This window comes from Poecile atricapillus, chromosome W (genome assembly GCF_030490865.1).
Source record: "Poecile atricapillus isolate bPoeAtr1 chromosome W, bPoeAtr1.hap1, whole genome shotgun sequence".
Lineage (NCBI taxonomy): Eukaryota > Metazoa > Chordata > Aves > Passeriformes > Paridae > Poecile > Poecile atricapillus.
The window spans coordinates 15,431,932-15,451,623 of record NC_081288.1 but is presented as its reverse complement, the minus strand read 5'-3'; the positions used below and the strand labels follow the sequence as shown (position 1 = coordinate 15,451,623).

The window sequence follows — 19,692 nt, the reverse complement described above, 5'->3', positions numbered from 1 at the left end:
GCTTTTGGCTCTTCAGCCAGCGCAGAGTAGAGCAGTGCCACTGACTTCAGCCAAGCGGTACTAGCTGGCACCAGCTGAAAATGATATTGTGCAACTCTAGTATCCTTATTCCCTGGATATGGAAGAGGGATATTTTGCTTTGATGTGATGCTGCAGACCGCAGGGCGTGCAGGATGCAGCTTGGCTCATAAGCACCAGGTCGGGATTCTGCCTGGCAGGTTTGGAGCCTGAAGAGTGGCACCCAAGAGCCTCGCCTCACCCGCTGCAGCCTGAGGTCCTCGTGCCTCCAATCATAACCCCAGGAAGGGCTGCGAAATTGGAAATCCCATGAGCTTGCCACCAGGGAAGGAGTTAAATTGGTAAAAAGGATTATCTCCGATAATACCCTTCCTTGCCCAATCGGGAAGGAGAGTGTTCATTGTAAAATGAGGGTCGTTAGCTCCTCCCATCTTCTCTAGGGGTTTCTTTCTTTAAAACATGGACTGTTAACTTATGCCAGGTAAAGGGGCTGAGCACTGATGACCCCAAAATGCACTAAAGCCCCTGCAATTCATAGGAACTAGACCTTTCGCCCATTTCCTGGTATTTTTTTTTTCTTCTTTTTCTTTTTTTCCCCCTCTTTCCTGGTCCTATTGCTTTGTTTCACTGTTGGATCTGTAATGGGAAAGTTAATTTGAATCTCACTTGTGGAAAAACGCTGAAACGTATCTTCTTGCAGACTGGTATAGGATAAAGAAAGCTGTCTAGTTTATTTTATTTGGGTGTTTTTTGTTGGTTTGTTTTTTGGGGCTTTTTTTGACCAAAAAGTACTGTTCTGGTGGCAAGCAGCAATTGCTGAGGAAAAGAGAAGTAAGAAATATAGTGTAACATTAATGGATGGGATTTCTACTTCTAATACACAGCAGGGTAAAGACTTTCTAAGACAAAAGCTGTCTCTGTTTTATCACATAATCTCTGTGATGCAGGGGCCCTTCATTAATTTGACTCATTTTGGACACAATGACCTGTGCTGAGACCTTCCAGTTATGTGTTTTAAAGGCAACCAACCCCCTGAGGACTTCATTGCTTGCTCCCAGCCTTTACCCTGGGAGAAGAGGAGGAGCACTGATTCCCGATCTTCTCTGTACTACTTGTGATAGGATGCTCAAGGACCTTCTATAATTTCTCTGATTTTCCAAGGCTGGAAATTCCCTCTGCTCACAGAGAAGTTGCATCCTACCTTTGATCATAATTTTATCTTTTCCCTTTCTGTCCTTTCCTACATTTCTGAGTGCACCCTCCTTCACTTGATTTTTTTGCGTGGCATCTAAGGATGTGGTGTTTGGGGTTTCTGTTTACTCCAGATGCCAGGAACACTTTTTTTTTTAGATTCCGTATAATCAATCAGTGCAGTTGGCACTGCACTGATTAAATTAAAGTGCAGTTATTATTAAATTAAGTGATTCTCATGCAAGCAGACTTTGTCCAGGATAGAGTCCTTCAACTCAAACATACTTGGCCATAGCAGGGCCAGGACTTGTTGCATGCAACCTGGTATTTGAACAAAGCAATGAAAAATTATGGATAATTTTTCTCAGAAGTCCTTCCTGTGCTGTTTCCAAGAATGGACTATGGATGCTTTTTTGGCAACACTTCATAGTTGCTTATATATTTTCTCCTGAGTCTCAGGTGTACTATTTGGAAAACTACATGTCAGGAATGCTCAACCATCACTAAGTTTTGTATAGGAGCAATGTACAATATTAATCAATAAATGCACTCTTTAATTACCATTTCCTCATTTTTTGGGGGGAATAAAAAGAGCCAAGATGAAAAAAGATAGTTTGTTCTTTATATGTTTATCTCAGTTAATTTTGTTTATGTTCCCCAAGGTTGCTAACACACTAAAGAAGTGTCATAACACCTGGTTTATCTGAATCTGCACTGTTTTTATTTTTAAGGAATTTTTCTAGGTATTCTCACTCAACATTCCTTATGTGCCAAACAAAAAAGTGTGAATCAAAGCCCTGCTGGATTAGATTTCCAGGAGTACATTGCCAAATGAAGTGACTTATCTGGGGCTCAGGAAGTGAAAGGATTAGAACTGAGAAGATGACAAGAGACCATGGTGATAGATCTAATTCCCCCTATCCTGAGTAGTGCTGGCATTCCCATAAGGAAAGGTTTAGGGAATGTCTCTCTGGGATCACTCATGTTCAGGCTCTCAGGGGCTAGGAAGGACCTGCTGAGATGTGGCAGCTGGATCCAAGAGGAGAGAACAGTTCCCAGTCAGTGCAATGTATTGCCGCCTAAGGCCTTTGTTCATGATAGTAGTTATTGAAAATATGAGGAATGGGACATGGAAAGTCAAGTATGACTTGATAAACTCTGGTTTTTGTGTGTTTTTGCTCAGTGCTGTACATGTGCCCATGAATTTGGTGCCCACTCTGCAAACAAGTCAGTGCAGGATTAACTCGTTACTGTGTGCTGTTCCAGAGGAACATTTCAAGGATCAAATGCGTTGCTCTGATAGAAGGTGGCAAAATTCAAGTATATTTGCACCTAGAGAATAAAACCAGGGCATTACTAGTTCGGAATTTTTCTTTCTCCTTTAAGGCAGTTGTTTAAGAAAAAAGGCTTAATGATTCTATGGCCTTTGAGGTGTGGAGCATCCTACTATTCCTTTTGAATAACTTTCTGTCAAATAAATAAGCTGCCTGTTGGCTCAGCCAGTGAGATTTGACACACATACACATGTGAAATGTATTTCAAAGATTTTATCTGTCAGTTTTTAAAACTATTTCCCCTCATTGTACCTTCCTGGCAATTAAGAGTGCCTGATTTCCACGATAGCAATTTAATCTATTGTCTTGAGAATCAGGCGGATGTGACGTCCGCATTTTTATCTTTCCTCTTAAATGGACAAGAGTTCCTGGCTTGTACAAAAACAAGAGATTTCAGACCAAAGCCATTGCAGTCTTGACTTTTGAGGCACCAGGGGAACAATGATACTGTAGGTGGAAACTGGAGGAGTTTCTTGCTCATGTGCAAAAGGAGTATCGCACAGAAAAAGGTACATTCATTTTTAATTAAGTCAGTGATAAAACTGTAGAGGGTTTTGTACTGGCAGATCTTACTGGATTGTATTCTGATTTGTTAGTGGCACCTGCTCCATTAGAACTGGGGGGAAAATCCATCTGCAGTTCAGAACAGAGTGGGAGGTGGACGGGAAGGGATTTACACCTTGCCTTTTTACACTGCCTGCTTTGTAAACCAAAAGGGTTTACAACAGCAATATGTGGTTCATCACTATAACACTGTGCATGCAACAAAAATACAGTAGTATTGATTACAAGTATATGATTACAAAGTATGTTATCTGAGAATAATAAATGCCTACTATTTTCTTCACCATTCTTTGTAGTGTCATTCCCATGCAGTTGTCACTTCTGAGCTATATTGCAGCCTTATGTCAGTGTGGGATTTGCAGCATTATATTTGACTGAGTTATAGTATAGATCTTTCTTTTCCTGTCTTGTGTAAATAAGTCAAACTCAGTGTTTATTTATGTGGCTGTGAGTTGGACCTACATAATTAAGAGCAATAAGAAGTGTGTGTCTATACCTGAAATCTCAATTTGTCTTTGCAAAATGCATTCTGGTCTTTAATTGGAGGTTCCTTTAGGAAAAGGTATGTCTGGTCTTTTGGAAGATATATAATAATATATTAACTTTGGTATATTTAAGCCTCTCTAGTTACTTATATGATCACTGAAATTAATTCCCTTAAATAAAAAGATCTCCCTACAGCCTTCACACCTAACTGTTGATAGTTGGCCACAGAACCCATGTAGTTCACCATCTGCATGACCCTACTATCCTATTATTAATTATTACTTTTTAAGGCCATCCTGGAGGTAGTTTATAGACCTATGGAAAACAAAGACTGACATTCTGGTTGTAGAAAGGAGGAGGCAATGCTAACACTGGTTTTGTTGAATGAAAATTTTCACCCTGGATCTCTAATCTCTGTGATTTCCTCCCTTTCCTTCTAGTTTCTTATCTCAAGCATGTTATCACCCTGAAATCAGTGGATTATGTGGCTACAATGGTCTGCCAAGCAAACCTTCTGGCTGGTGCAAAACCTGTCTATTTTTTCTTTCCCTTTGTGTATGTTTGGGTGGAAATCTTGTGCTGCAGAGATGACTTCTACTGGAGCCAGCTTGGCTGAGCCAATCTGGGGTGCTTCTCCACATCAGGCTGGCTGAGAAATAATGCTGTGTGTTGAAGGGCTTTGTGTGCAGAATGTTAACTGAGGAGAACTGTAATATGTGTCTGTGTTGGCTTGCATTTCCCTGCCATGAGAAGTGAAAATGGGGGAAAAGAATAATTAATAACTCTCCTTGATTACCTAGTTAAAGCAGGATGGAGGGCAACTGAATTACCTCAACTGTCTGCATGGATTATGGCCTTCTGAATTGTTGCAGAACCTCAATAATTTCTTTATAAAGAAACGATAGAAGATGATGAGGAGTTCTGAAACAGACTGTGTCTCAAACTAAGAATATTCTAAACTGTCTCTTTTTGCTTTTTAACAGATGCTCCTCTTGACAGTGCTGCAAGCAAACCTACTGCTGGCCACTGTAATCACAGGTAAGAAAACAGGTTTGGACTGGAATATAATTTCACTATATTTTGGTGAGATGTGAGCCTTCCTTCCCCTTTTTGTACCAACTCAGGGATTATCCTCACCATGCTGAAGGCATCAATACAGTAATTCCTTTTGTCTGTTTACCTTGAAACAGGCACTGTTTTGAGTCCCAAACACTCCCTGAAGTCAGGGATCTTTGACTGAATAAAATACGGAGCTTTCCTAGTGCCCTATAGGCTTCAGGGGGGTTGAAGGCAGGCACAGATGAGCACATGGCATTCCTCAAAGGATCAGGATTTAAATTACCCATGAAAGGTTTGGGCTGGAGGAAAGAAAGTAAAAAAAGGTATTTCAGTAATGCATCTAATAATAATAATAAAGCTATGATCCTATGGACTGCCATGCCAGGCTTACAGTCTGCCTAGAAGCTACCAGGATCTCAGTGGGCATAAATTCAAGAAGAGAAGTTCCTGAACTGCAAAATTATTGCTTTAAATTGCAAGTTAATGTTGTGTTTTGATACCCAGGGTTATCAGGTGCTTCACTTCAGGAGTCATCAGTTGCCCGTTGCAGCCTTTTTGGGAATGATCACATCAGAACATTTGATGGTTCCTTGTACAGTTTTGCTGGGGACTGCAGCTACCTCCTTGCTGGAGACTGCCACAAGCACTCCTTCACACTCTTGGGTGAGTCTGAGCTGGGTTCCATCACTGGAAAAAAGATAAATAGTTCCCCTTCGTCAGATAGGATGGACCACTACATAAAAAAGAGGTCTTGGCTGTGTTTTTTTTTCATTTGTTTGTGGGTTGTATTAGGGCTTTTTGGGCTTGTTTTGGAAAGTGGGATTACTTTAGGGGTTTCTGTTATCCCTTAGTAATGCAGGTCACACATAAATAAGCTGCTGAGAAACAGGGATTTTCATACTACTCCGACTAAAAAGGGGAAGACCTTTACTAATTTTGAATTTTTCAATTCATATTCATTCAGAGATGTTGCCAAGTTAAAGCTGAATCCAGGAATAAGAACTATACAACCCTTTAGAACTAATTTTATCTGTATTCTAAACCATACCAGTAAGATAAATCCCACCTTCTGGGACAGAAGGCCTTGGAATTAGCATAGACCTCTGCAGAGTTATTCTTGGGCATAGAAGTGATGATACCTGTACTGAAACTGTGACATTCATACCAACTGCTTTGGCAAATGTTTTTATATTCACTAATAACTGTTCTTTGTTGGTCATAGTTTAAAATAACTTTTTACTGACTACAAATTGTTCTCCTCAGTCTCAGAACTAAAAGTATTTGGTGTGTCTCATCTCCTTAGGTGATTACCAGGATGGGGACAGAATTGGTTTCTCTGTGTATCTTGGAGAATATTTCAGTCTTCGTGTCTCTTTAGATGGAGTTGTGATGCAGGAAGACAAAAGGTACCTGTAGGAACTATAATTCTAGGAGAAAACAACCTGATGGGTTCTGTGAGTCACATGCTGAGAATTTCCTGGGTTTTTTTCTCCACAGAGTTTCCATACCTTTTGCCTCCAATGGAATATTTATAGAGAAGGAGACAGGTTATTATAAAATATCCAGTGATGAGCATGGCTTTGTGGTGAAGATTGATGCCAGTGGAAACATTCAGATACTCCTTCAAGAAAAGCACTATAATAAGACCTGTGGGTTGTGCGGCAATTTTAATAAATTCCTTGAGGATGACTTCAGAACTCGGGAAGGTAAGGTTACCACTAACTGATTGTATTTTAATGGACGCTCTTGCACATTTTTTTTGCTGGTTGATTCAGCAAAGATATTGCTGATCCAGCAAAATGTTTCTGCAGAACCTGTCAGGTACCTCAACTTGGTGTGCTGAAAAGCTAAGTCCTTTCATCTTCCTTTCTCCTGAAAGGAAATGACTGTCAGGTATCTGAATGTAGCATGTTTAGAAACCTGAAAACTTTCAAATGCAAAAATAAAGCTACAGGTTAATTTATGTGGGTAGACTGGCTAGAAGAAGACACAGCAAAAAAGCTGTGTCAAATACCCATTGACTGAACTTCTAAATTTTTTGTGAATTAGCCCAGAGGTAGTAAGAATAGATACTGTTGCAACAGCAGAAGATTAAATTCCTGCTGCTTGCAGGTTTGGCATGGGGTGCTGTTCCATAAAGGGGTTTCCTTTTAATGGCATTTCCCTGTCTGTAAGGGCTGTTGGATTGGGCATGCGCCTTATATCACCCCAGTTCCTCATGAGAACGAGAGGCAAGACTGCTTTTGCTGCTCAGCACATCTTTGTGTGAAGACTCAGAGTTTCTGAAAAGCCCCGAATGAGACTTTGAAGGATTGCTCTTGATTTGTGGTATTTATGAGTGTCTTTTAATTCTGAGCACTTGCCTGAAGAGGAGAGGTTTGAAGTTAGTTAATACATTAATATATTAGATTGATAATACGAAGTGTGTATTAAAACTAAATGATACAGAAGATAGAAAGGGAGGCAAAGCACCTTGGAAAGAAGCCTGGCAGTGCTCCAGAGATGTGTCCTACTGGCACCCAGGATACATAATAGCTTCAGTGTACAGGGGAAAAAAAAAAAGAGATCTCATAGTATATTAAAATGATGAATCTGTCCTTCAGAAATGTAAATAATAAGAAACAAACTCTGGTCACAGAACTGCTTGCCAGGGCTTGGATCCCTTGATGTCTGAATGAAATGAGATATGAAGTTTATGGCTTTTTCTTGAGGCAGTAAATAGTAGTAAGGCTCTTGGAAAAAACAGCAGCAAAAAAAGGAGACTGTAATGCTTTGGATTGTTCAAATGTAGAAAAGGCCCCTCTGCTGCTCATGTTAATATGTGTTTCATGCTGTATTTGTTTTACATGCTGGAGGCTGTATCTTCCCTCTTAGAAAAATAAACAGTCCATTCACAGCCACGGATTTTGGAATGTAATGAAATTCATGACAGGGTCTCTGCTTGGAGGAGCTAATAGAAGTGACAGAGAAAATGCCTTCTCTGTGTCTTACGGAAGTCAGGGATTTCCTTGTGTTTATCCACCTGTGTGGATATACAGATCTGTGATTTTAGCCTGAAGAATAGAACTGTGTGTCAGCAATTCTGCCAGTTTTTCCAGTGCTACAAAAGACCTTTCATTTAAAGTAATTTAGAAGGAATTAGACTGAATTATGCTTGAATTTGTTGTATCAGTGAGGGACGTCACTACACCCACACACTGTTTGTCTCCTTGGCAGCTCTGCTGGTTCACTAGAGCATTTCTTAGCTTGCTCCAAGTGAATCAGCTATGGAATAATTCAGATCACTTTTTTTGGGTAGGTTTTTTAATATACTGTTGAATCTAGCTTCCTGGTGGGAGGGGCAACACAAACAGCTGGGAGAAGTAATATTCTTTAAACAGAAAAAGTAGGCAGCTTCTTGGAAGCCTGTGAAGTATTTTACCCTTTTCACTCAAGTGTTTAGTTACTCTTCTTTCAGGTGGATTAGATCTCCTGAAGGTCAGCTTATCCTGGGATGAGAGCTTGGTGTAAGGATTCAGTAATCTGAGGGTGAAGGGTTACCTTAAGCTTGCTGGTAGACTGAACTGTCCTGTTGGTGTGTCCATTGCTTCCTGTTAAAACCTGGAATTTATCAGAATGGGGCCTCAGTTCTAATAAATCAGATTTCTGGGATGGATTTTTATTGATAAGAGATGCATTAAGATCTTTGAGCTTCAGAATCACATGCAGTGGAAACAAATGAAAATATGATTTTTCTGTATTTTAGGGAAAGAAATTATTGTGGTTTAATAGTACAGAGTTGGTCTGATTTTTCCCTTAAGAAAGTGGAGTATGATACAGAACTTCATTGATTATATCTGGATTGCTTTTAGGGTGGTGCTGAAAGAAGAAGCAAAGCACCTGCTCTGTGAGTGGACATTACCACTTACAGCAAGTAAATAAAGGAGGCATGAACAGAAGGGTGTTTAAAACTTAATGAACACTATAATTGCTTTTTTTCCCTCTTGCTATATTTATATTCCTGTGCTATAATCTATTAAAATGTGCTGTTGTCATGATGCTCTTATGAGTCCTCACTGTGTTTTAGTGTGGAAATGGAGAACTGATGAGAGAATAATACACACTCTTTCTGTGTAAACTTTGGATGCTCAGCTATTGAGATCCTGGAGCTCTGAATGATGAGAACAAAATTTGATAACCTGGTAAATTAAGACTTGTGGGATTGAGCTTTGAAGGCTTTAGGTGTTAGTTCTTACCCCCCCCCCCCCAAAAAAAAAAAAAAAAGCCTCTCTAGTAGGTTTTGGAGTTCATAGAATATCCTGAGTTGAAAGGGACCCACAAGGATTAGTAAGTCCCGGCCCTGCACAGGACACCCCAACAATCCCACCATGTTGTCCAAATGCTCCTTGAGCTCTGGCAACCTTGGAGCTGTGATGATTTCCCTGGGGAGCCTGTTCAGTGTCCCACCACCCTCTGGGAGAAGAAACTTTTCCCAAAGTTGCGGACACACTGCCCTTCAGACAGGCTGAGGTGCTGAGTCACTGCCATTGACATGGTTCCTACAAGCTCATCCTGTGGAGAAGTGCTTATGTCCTGTCCAGACTGACAACATTGATTTTATTCTATGGGCTTGCTTGTTTATTGGATATGGAAGCAAAACCAATCCAAACCTTGAGAGTTTGTTCTCACACTTTAGGCATAACTAAAATATAAAAAGAAATGTCTTGGGAGCTTTCTAGGGTTTTTTTGGTCTTTGTTTTTCTCCTAGACCCTAATGAAGGGTTTCCCCTCTGCTTTTTCTTGCCAGATAAGGTCTGGTCGTTTATGGCCATCCTGTGAAGGCTTCTAAGACTTGCCAATTGGCTCTGCTTTCTGACCTCAGTATGCACTTCTAATTGGTTGCCTTTGCTCATATCAGAAACATGAAGTTGAATTCTTTCTAGATGCTCAGATACCTATTTGGCCACCTTCAGCCAAATAGCCAATGGCTATGACCATTCTGATCATTGTCACAAGCATTTTTTCCACTGGGGTTTGAAAGCACAGGCCAGAAGAGATGACTTACATAGCATAACAGAGGAAATCTGACACAGCACAGGGAATTTGATCCTGGAAGCTCTTCAGGGTGTGCACACAGGAGCGAGTTGCTGAATCCCCTTCACCCTGCAGCATGTGAGTGGTCTCAGGGAGGGCTCTTGCCCTGCAGAAATGGTGAGGAAATTCCTCCCCAGTGAGCAAGGCTGCAGCACAAAGTTACCAGAGTTTATCCATGTACCTGCAGCCTCAGTCTCTGCCTAGTACTCTTAGCATAGAATTATTAAGGTCGGAAAAAACCTCCAAGATCAAGTCCAACTTTTGGCCAAGCACCACCTTGTCAACTAAACTGGGGCAGTAAGTGCCACATCCAGCCATTTCTGCTATTGCTGTGATGGGTGCTTTGATGTCAAAGGTCATCCTCGAAGTCTTTGTGCCAAACAGATCTTTCAAATCCAACACAGGGATGTCACTCCATCATTTTGTTATGCATGCCACACACACTTAGCATAGTGTAAGGGAAAAAAAAAATCCCAGCCCAAATTAATCCAGCATCCCATTATGTTTTTCTTGGCACTGGCAGGAAACAGGTTTCTGGGAGTCTGGTATCCAAATTACAAAGATGTTTACAATAAAACAATATCCATGGAGAATTTTGGATAAAGCCTGCTCCAGCTGCAAGCAACATCCTTTAAGCTCCTGAAATACGGAATACATGACGAATATACATATATTCACAGGAGAGTCAATAAAGGTTAAACACATAGAAGCAGGAATTTTTCCATCTGCAAGGAAAAAATCTGATATTTCAGGTAAAAATTTAATTTCAGAAGTAGTGTAGGTGTATATGACTGAATATGTGACTTCTCAGCATGTGGTACCTGGCACCAGAAGCTTTTAAAGTACATTCTAAACTCACAGCGGTAGTAATGCAAATAATAAATATTTTATTTTTTTGCCTAAGAAAGTAAACAAAAGTTTAGGTCATTCTGAAATGCAAATTTGTTGGCATTTTAAATGATATCAGTAATTTGATTTTTAGGCAAATTGAATGCTTTTGTTTAGGCTGAGTCAGTAATCCCATTTTCTTGCATTTTCAATTGGAAGTAAAGGGAGTAGATTCACAAGAGAATTATAAATGGTACAGGCAAAGATGACTTGTGTTGAGGCTTTGTTTTAGGGCATTCATCTGAGATGGCAGAAAGCTGCACTCCTAACCCCCAGGCTTTATTCAGCGTTTGGGATTGAAGTTAGACATTTCTGTTATGAGGTGTGTGGCTGCATCACTAGGCTGTAGAGTTTTGGAGATGGCTTTTTCCCTATCCTGTTCAATATTACTGATTTCATATTCATTGAGCTGAAGAGGGCAGGAAAGATTTTATAGCCTGTGACTTTGTTATTTCATATCACTAATTTGATGCACAAACTATGAATCAAGTTTTGGGCAGCCTTACCAATAGATTTGCTTGTCTGGAATGGAAACCTTGTAAAATTGTGTAAAAAAAAAAAGCCCCAAAAAACCAAACACACCCCCCCTCCCTCTCCATTGCTTGATAAATAACCAACATGTGAAAGTTGGTTATTTACCAACTGAGATTCTATTTGCCAGTTAAGACCCGCAGGACGGTAGTGTCTTGACCAAATTCTTGCATTTATTTTATAGATGAGTTAACAGAGCCTGGGAGAGTTATCTGATGGGCCTGTGGCCATATGGAAAATCTGCAGGAGGTCCAGGGAGGGAGGTCAAGGTTTCTGCTTCCCACTTGGTGCCTGGAGCATGAGGTGGTTTTTCCTGATGATTGCTTGCCTGACCATCAGTATCAAAGTAAACAAGCTGGTGCCAGTTTCAGATTTCAGAAGGAACTGGAGTGGTTGGAGGCTCATAGTGAACAAGGATTTTACTGTGAAGACTGGCTATCACCTATCTGAAAATCCTTCTGAAGGGAGAGAGATGTGAGGGCAGCAATTAGATCACAAAGGCATAGTCTAGCAGGATTCCCTTGGAGACCCTGCCTGCTACTCAGGTGGTGGGGGTGTGGTCCTCTCCTCAAAGACCTCTGCAAGGTCATGGAAGTCCTGATGTTTCTAGGAAGTTAGGAGCAGGTGGGATTTGTGTTGTCCTTTAATATATGCCTCTTGAACCCATCTTGCATCCTAAAAGGAGATTCCACCCCAGCTGGCTGCCTGGGGGTCTTGGCCTTTTAGCAGCCAGTTTACCTGCTGAGACCTATACTGTGGTCCATACCAGGCACCACTTCTTCAAGCACTTGTGTCCAAATCCTTTGTTTTCATTACGTTTTGTGACAACTTCTATTTTCAATGCATTTCCTGAAAGTCTTAAGCAAAACCAGTGCTTTAGCCAAAGTCCCATCCAGGCTGCATGTAGGGTTTCTGGGTGTAGGGCTCTGATGAGGGATTTGTTTCTGCAGAATCCTCTGTGCTTCCAGGAAGAAGAGGTGGCCACAGAAGGGACAGAAGGCAAAACAAAACTGCTGTGCATGAGATGAGGGCAGTCCTGCTATGTGGTGGGATTGCAGTGTCAGTTTATGCTGACAGCTTCACCTGCCCACTTAAACCCTAGATTATGTTTTAGGCTGTTGTGTTGTCCCTTCCACTGCAGAAGGAAATGGAGGTGTCAGCTGGGAAAGGCAGAGGGGTGTTGGCAACTGTTCCTCCCTCTACCTAGAGGTAGATGTGATAGGGATAGTTCTCTCTCCCTTTTTCCTTCTGAAGCCTCATCAAATAGGTGAAGTATTTACGTTGGAAAAGGCATCCAGGATCATTGAGCCCAACTTTTGAGAGATCACCACCTTGTCAACTAAACCAGAGCACTGAGTGCCATGTCTGGTCATTCCTTGAGCACTTACAGGGGTGATGACTCCACCACCCTGCTCAGCAGCCTGTTCCACTGCTTGACAATCCTCTCCATGAAGAAATTCTTCCTGATGTCCAACCTGAACCTCCCCCTGGTGCAGCCTGAGGCCATTTCTCATCTTGTCCCTTGTTCCCTAGTAGCAAGGGAAGAGCCTGACTCCCACCTGGCTGCCCCCTCCTCTAGAGGGAATTGTAGACCCAGAAGGGCCCCCCTGAGCCTCCTTTTTTCCAGGCTGAGCCTGCCTAGCTCCCTCAGCTGTTCCTCACATGACTGTCTCTCCAGACCCTTTCACTTACTTGAAGTGTGTCATAAAATACAGCAAACAAAGAATTAAAATCACATAATGCAAATGTTGCATAAAAGAATCACATTAGAGATATAAATTTACAAGCACCACACAAGAAAAAAAAAAATGGAATAAGAGAAATGAAAAAAAAGTGACCTAAAAAGTATTTTAGGGCCAACAGTTGTCCCAACCTTCAAATCTTAGCCTGTGGTTGAATGAGCCCCTGGGAGCAGCTCCCAGCAGGAATCCTGGCATGGATGTACATACAGGGCTGGTGAAACACTGCTTCAGAGGAGAGCCCAGTTCCTGCTAGGGAAAAGCTGCTTTACTACAAAAAAAAGGGGAATTTGGCACCTTGTTTCTCCCCAGGCTGGCCTGCATTGCTGTTTTAATTTTTATAATATGTGGTAAGCTAAAGGGTTGTGTTCTTCTTGTTGCTGCATTTCTTGTGCCAAGTCCTGACTGCATAGATGAAAATTTTGTCTCTTTTATCCCTTTTCCCTGGGAGTCTTCCTCATTTGATATCTGCTGTGGGCCTAATACATGCTACCTTTAAAAGCCCCTAATTTCTAGTTGTGATAGTTTGGCATCTAGGAAAAAAAGTGGGAAATACCCACAGAAGTGACTCCTCTGAGAGATGCTGCTGGGATTTTCTTCTCTGCTTGAGACCTGACCAATAGCTGGCCATTTCTGAGAACTGACAGCATTTGGGACCACTGAAAAGTGAGAAGACCTTTGTGAACACCACCTTTTAAACCTAACCCCGGGAGTTTCTGTTTCTCTTTGTTTCTGGCCTTGAAAGGTAGCAGAATGCTGGTGTGGGCTGGCCCGCTCCCCCATGGCCTGTGTGGCCCAGCAGGGCCTGGGCTCAGCCTGCTGTGGCTCCCGGGCGGGGGATGGAGACTGCGAGCATTACCCCAGCTCCAGGCCAGGGCCGGGCTCTGCTGCAGCCCCACCTGGGAAACCCTCTGGGTCCCATTCCAGCAGGGTCGCTGAAGCCTTTCCCAGGGGGGCCTCCAGCCCTAGGCTGGGGCTGGGCCAGAGCTGCTGACATCTCACTGATACCCTCTCACCGGAAAGCTGTCCGCTGCTTTCCAGCACTACCGACCTGAAATCCAACACCATGAATACCTGCAGTGGTTTGGGGCAGATTTTAACCCTTTCACTACGCAGATGAGACCTGCAGATTTAATTCCCTCTACAGAGAGAGGAAAGCGAGACAACATGAAACATCAAGGTCAGTAAGAGGAAAGAAGTCAAGCCTCGCATGGAAGGAGAATGAGGAGATGCTTTAGTAAGCTGAAATATTCTTTTGCTAAGGCCATGAAGATGGACAATAATGTTCTGAAAAACTCCTTTAATTAATGAAAAGAGTATTAGCGGGAAGGAACTATTCAAACTGTGAATCTGAGCAAAGGTATCCATTGATGAGCTAAGTAAATGGTGGAGTAGTTGTGATCCCATGAGATGGTGGAACAGAGAGAAAGAAGTGAGAGTTGATGAAGACCCTTGGCCCCCAGGGAGGAAAGGAGAAAAGCTCTGTTCCCAGAGATGATCACAGAGACAGATGAAGAGAACCTTTGCCTTTGAATAACTCATCCTTAAAATAATACCCTTGAGTTCATGGCCCATGAACACACCTCAGAGTGGTGTGAAAATGGGAGGAGAGCATGATGGCAGAGTTTTTTTCTGGGCAGCTGCCAATCATGGGAATGAAAAGCTGTGAGAAAACTGTTTTTTGTGGAGAAGTCTCCATGGAATGACAAGGGAAAACTCCTCTCCCTACAGAGACTGGTGAAAAGACTATTGTATAGTTGGTACTGCTTTAACGTCCCAGGTTTTGTCTCTACGGTATCAGTTGGGAAAGGAAAAAAAGTTGAGTGGGGGAAGAAAAGGTTTCCAGAGGTTTTATTCTGGTTTCTTATTCTTGTAGTTCTGTTAATAAACCTTCTTTATTCATTTTAAGTTTTAAGCCTGTTTTGCCTTTCTCCTAATCTATATCTCACAGGAAGAAATGAGTAAGTACCTTAGTGATTCTAGCTAGAGCTAAAACCACCACACTAGTTTACAAAAAATTCTACAGGTCTTAATACCTCTGCCTTAGCATTCTCAGCACAGTTTTCATGATTACCCCATAGTTTAGAAAGAGTTTTAGTGGTCTGTATATTTTTTTGTTTGTACTAAATAGGGAGTTCAATGGAATCTTTATTATCTATACCTGTATACATTATTAAATATTCTATAGGTATATTTGGGAAGAATTTTTTTGGTTTTCAGATACAACCAGGCTTGTATCTCAATACAACTTCTGCATAAGGTCTTGGGAATGCATTAACATTCGCAATTGATATTCTCAAAGGTACCACAATGGGGTTTTAAAAGGCTACTGAGGGTGACAAAATTGTTTACTACCAGGTACCCACATGCAGAGATAGTCCTGGAACCAGCAAGGCTATGGGTGGCAAAAGCAGGGGGAGGGAGCATTCCCTCTGTGGGAGGATCCCCCTTCTCAGAAGGATGGAGCAAGAGAAGCAGAGAGGTGGTTTGCATCTCCCAGGGAGTTGCAGCCATACAAACTCATTCAGCTTTGCTTTTATGCAAAATGTATGCAAATCTTGCTAAGCCTGGGCCAGGAGCTGCTTGTACTGGGACAGAGGAGTGTGTTTCAGGACACCTTACCAGGAAGAGGATGGGCCCAAACCATCACGGTGCATGTTAAGCTTCTTTGCACACAAGATTTAGTTTTGGATAGGAGAAAAATCAAGGCTAGCCAGGATCAAGAGTGCTAATGCTTTCTTCAGTTAGAGAAAGCAGCTGAGTTTGTTTGCCTCTCTAATATGTTTTGTGTTTTATTGACAACTTTTAAGTGGTAAGAAGATGTGCAGGCATGATTTGGCTTCTGCAGATTGTAGTTGACCAGCAGCAACTCCTACCATGTTCATGTAGGTGTGAGGGAGGTGGCAGCTGCCTTCTGCAGGCTTTAGTCTGTCCTTGAGCTTAGATATATCCTCAGCATAAAAGTAAATCCATATCACTGATAGTGGCTTTCCTGCAGTCAATCTGTTTGGAATAAAAATCCATTTGATACAACAGTTTATATTTTTAAAGAGAGCTTTTGGCAGACTATCACCTTAATAGCAGCCAATAATGCACTTGTTGCTAAAACCCCTCCAAAAGTGATGTTGCTTCTCTTCTTCTTCATTCCCAGGGACCCTGGTGGGGAACAGTTACGATTTTGCCAACTCCTGGGCTTTGCACAGTGAAAACAAGCACTGCAAGAGAGTGCAGACTCCGAGCAACACCTGCAACATTTCATCTGATATGGCAGAGAAGGTTGGTGCTGCAAGATGTTCTGGTTTCAGTCCTTCTCTACCTGAAAGGCAACATGCTTGCCCTTTGGCAGAAAAACAGAAATCTCAGAATACTGTGATTTGGAAGGAACCCACAAAGATCACTGAGTCCAACTCCTGGCCCTGCACAGGACAGCCTCAAAATCCCACCCTGTGCCTGAAAACACTGGCAACCTTGGGGCCATAACTATTCCCTGAGGAGCCTGTTCAGTGCCTGACCACCCTCTGGGGGAAGAACCTTTTCTGATGTCCAGCCTAAACCTGAAATCTGCCTATCTGTCTGTCTGTCTGTCTGTCTGTCTATCTGAAAATAATATGGGATGGGACAACCGTGCTATTTTAGATGATTTGTTGCTCAAATAAGCCAGATAAGGTATCAGTTTCAAAGGCATGAGATTTGGAGAGAAGCAACAAATCAGCCATAACTCAAGGTAGTCATGGGTTTCTTCCTCACACAGCAATATATAAAATATTGGTCCAATAGACAGTTAACACAAAACTTGTTTCTACTTAATAACCTGTCACCTTTGCCTAATTTTGTCACACTGTGTCTGTCTTTCAGCCAATAAACTGATAGATCACATACACACACATCTGTAAATCAAACCCTTCAGTGTCAGTTAGAGTTTCCATTTTTCTGTTTCCCACATCTCCCCCCTCTCTCTCTGCACTAAAAAATTACCTTTACAGAACCAAGGATTCTAATTCCTGAAGTTCAGTGGATGCTTTAGAAGATAAGGAATCTACCATTCCCATGTACTTACTGGAGTGGTAGTGGGTAAGCATAAGGTATCTAAAGTTGAAACATTAGCTAAAGTCACCCAGACATTGATTCTAGGCTGGCTAACTGGTAAAGCTACACTACTAAAGGCAAACAAAGCAAAATTCAAATTTAACATTTGATTGAACTTCATATTTCTCTAAGGTTATCTTTTGGCAAAAAGTTCTTTTCTCAAATTTTTAATTTTCAAGCAAATTTTTCAGCATATTCCTTTTTTTTTTTTTTTTTTTTGTTTTGTTTCTTCCCAATATTGTTCATGGACTAACCAAGGATAAGATACAAAGTTATTCTGTGCACATCCAATTTTTTTTTTAAATTTGGACATCTTCTGATTCTTTTGCAAATTCTTTCTTATATTCTTCTTCAAGAATAGGAAGGCAAGGGCTAATACCACACTTTTGCCAAAAGAGCTTTACAATACTCCTGGTTTTTTACACCCTTTACTTTGATATAAAACCCAAGGTTCACAGCTTTGCAAATGGAAGAAAAATACTGTCCAATGTCCTCCAGGGAAATGAAAAAATGACTATTGCTTTAAGGTCCAAATAGTTGAGACTCCAGATGTGCTGTTTTAGCAGGCAAAAGTCTATCAGCTGAAAGTGTTGATCCTTAACATCACTGAATGTTCTTTCAAATCCCGAAACAGGGAATAACTGAAGAAATTAATAGAGACACAACATTATAATGATAACATAAAACTTCTGTTGGCAAATAGTCTTTGTAGTTTTCAGACATAACTTCATCTTAGATGTCCTACTTCTGTTCTTATTTTGACTGCAAACGTTGTATGGTGACTTCTCTGTTAATTGGGTCTCATGTTTCTGGAGGCAGATGGTCATGGTCAGATGAACTTTTTTGAACCTGTTAATAAAACACAGGTATATCTCTAAGTTAATGAATCATTTAGGCTTAGCTGTGGTACACTTAATTGTGAATTCAGATTTTATGATATTTTCTAAATTTTTGGTGTAAATATTTCATTGTTCAAAATGAATTGTAGTCTAAATTTCTAATGCACATACTACATTAATTGAATATTCTTAGGGCACTGATTCCTTTTGCTTAAAGTGAGATGTACTTCTTTTATCACACACATGAATATCAACACAAACTGCACACATAATGAACGAAAACTTACAGTGTTAGAAATTAATTAGATAATAAACATGATTAATAACACATGTGAGATTAAATTACTATTAACCACTAAAACACTGTACCAGCATCTCAGAGTCTGCAAACAGCTGATAAACCTCAAATCAGTGAAGGATTGGATAACTACCTCTGGAAATGGTCCTCCAAGCCCACTTCAAAATGGATGCAGCTGTCATATTCATAGGATCAAATTGCCAAGTCAAAAGTGACTCAAATATTGATTTGATGCAGAAAACATCTGGATCTGTTGGCAAACATTCCATCCGGATAAAGTCAAGGCCTGGCCAGGGCCTAGGTTTTAAACTGGAAGGATGTCTCTTAACTAATTTTTAAAACAAGGCTTTTAATAATAGCAGTTATGAGATGGTTAAAGCTCAGCAAACTGTTGAAGTGCATTTCTGTAAAGCAAACGATTACAAGTCTTAGGCATCAGATGAATAAAACTATCTAGCACTTGCTTTAATCTGAAGTTTCGGGGTAAATGGCTTTCAGCAATGATTCATTTTTCTGGAATTCTGGAAGCACTAAAAAACAATAAAGCTACACTGGATCAAACAATAGCAAGCCTTCTTAAATAAGGGAAGGAGTTAAAGAACAAAAAAACTCTGTACAGAAACAGCTGTATAACTTGTTTAAGCAGTTAGAAAATAAAAAGATCTCAAATGACATGTGTTTTAAAAGTAATTATACAAAAATTGTAAAGCATATGAAAAGCTGGCTATAAATACTATATAAATTACTATATAAATTACTATATAAATTACTATATAAATTACTTTATATAAATATAAAGTAATAATACTTTATGAATAACAGCTGTAAAAATTAGTGAATTCACATAATGTAATCAATATATCAGAGACAACCGTCTTAGGAAGTTGAGATAACACTTTTCTAAATCTTCATGTATCTATGACAGTAAGGTGAAACAAAGCAAAACACTAAAGCAGCTCACAATTAATAACTGTCACAATACTAAACCATCACTCACTTTTCTGAGTTATTTATAAGAGACAAAAACAGCAGAGATTGTTACAAATAATAGAACCTTAAATGAAATCAAGACTGTATCTTCTTTCATCCACAAGCAGGTGTTTATCAGTGCTTCGTCACAAATCTCTCAGTCGTAATTGTATTATCTCTAAAAGTAAACAACTATATTCTACAGTTTAAATAAGCATCCTTTAACAAAACTTGAGAAAATTTAGATTAAACACCTAAACTTAATATGAATGAAATTTGACAGAAAGAAATCTTAAACATTACTCAGGCCTAAACATAGTGGAACTTAACTTTGCTTAATTCTATCAGCACTTAATTTAAGTGTCAAATGAAAATGTAACTCATTCTGACTCTATTTTTACAAAAAATACAGCTGAAAGTTTGGTATATAACTTTTGGACATAATGTGGCAGCAACATGGATTTATATAGAGATTTTAGAGATGTGACATGCATTATGATTTTATGTAATTTGGCCTTGAGAATAACTCATAATAACTGCAGATGTTACTGAACATACTCATTTGTAGTAGGAATTTTCCTGGTATAGGCTTAAGTTTATTAGAACTTTTAGAACGC

General features: G+C 40.4%; 1 protein-coding gene across 1 annotated transcript in view; it reads left to right on the top strand.

Moving 5' to 3' along the window:
- Nucleotides 1-2,921: 2,921 nt before the first annotated feature.
- Nucleotides 2,922-19,692, top strand: part of LOC131591380 (von Willebrand factor-like) — a 126,631-nt gene continuing 109,860 nt past the window's right edge. Inside the window, exons 1-6 of the mRNA XM_058861995.1 lie at nucleotides 2,922-3,052; nucleotides 4,577-4,631; nucleotides 5,157-5,315; nucleotides 5,956-6,058; nucleotides 6,150-6,358; nucleotides 16,035-16,159. Of these exons, the coding sequence (XP_058717978.1) occupies nucleotides 3,023-3,052; nucleotides 4,577-4,631; nucleotides 5,157-5,315; nucleotides 5,956-6,058; nucleotides 6,150-6,358; nucleotides 16,035-16,159 (681 nt within the window). The 5' untranslated portion in view covers nucleotides 2,922-3,022. The remainder of the gene's footprint in view (nucleotides 3,053-4,576; nucleotides 4,632-5,156; nucleotides 5,316-5,955; nucleotides 6,059-6,149; nucleotides 6,359-16,034; nucleotides 16,160-19,692) is intronic.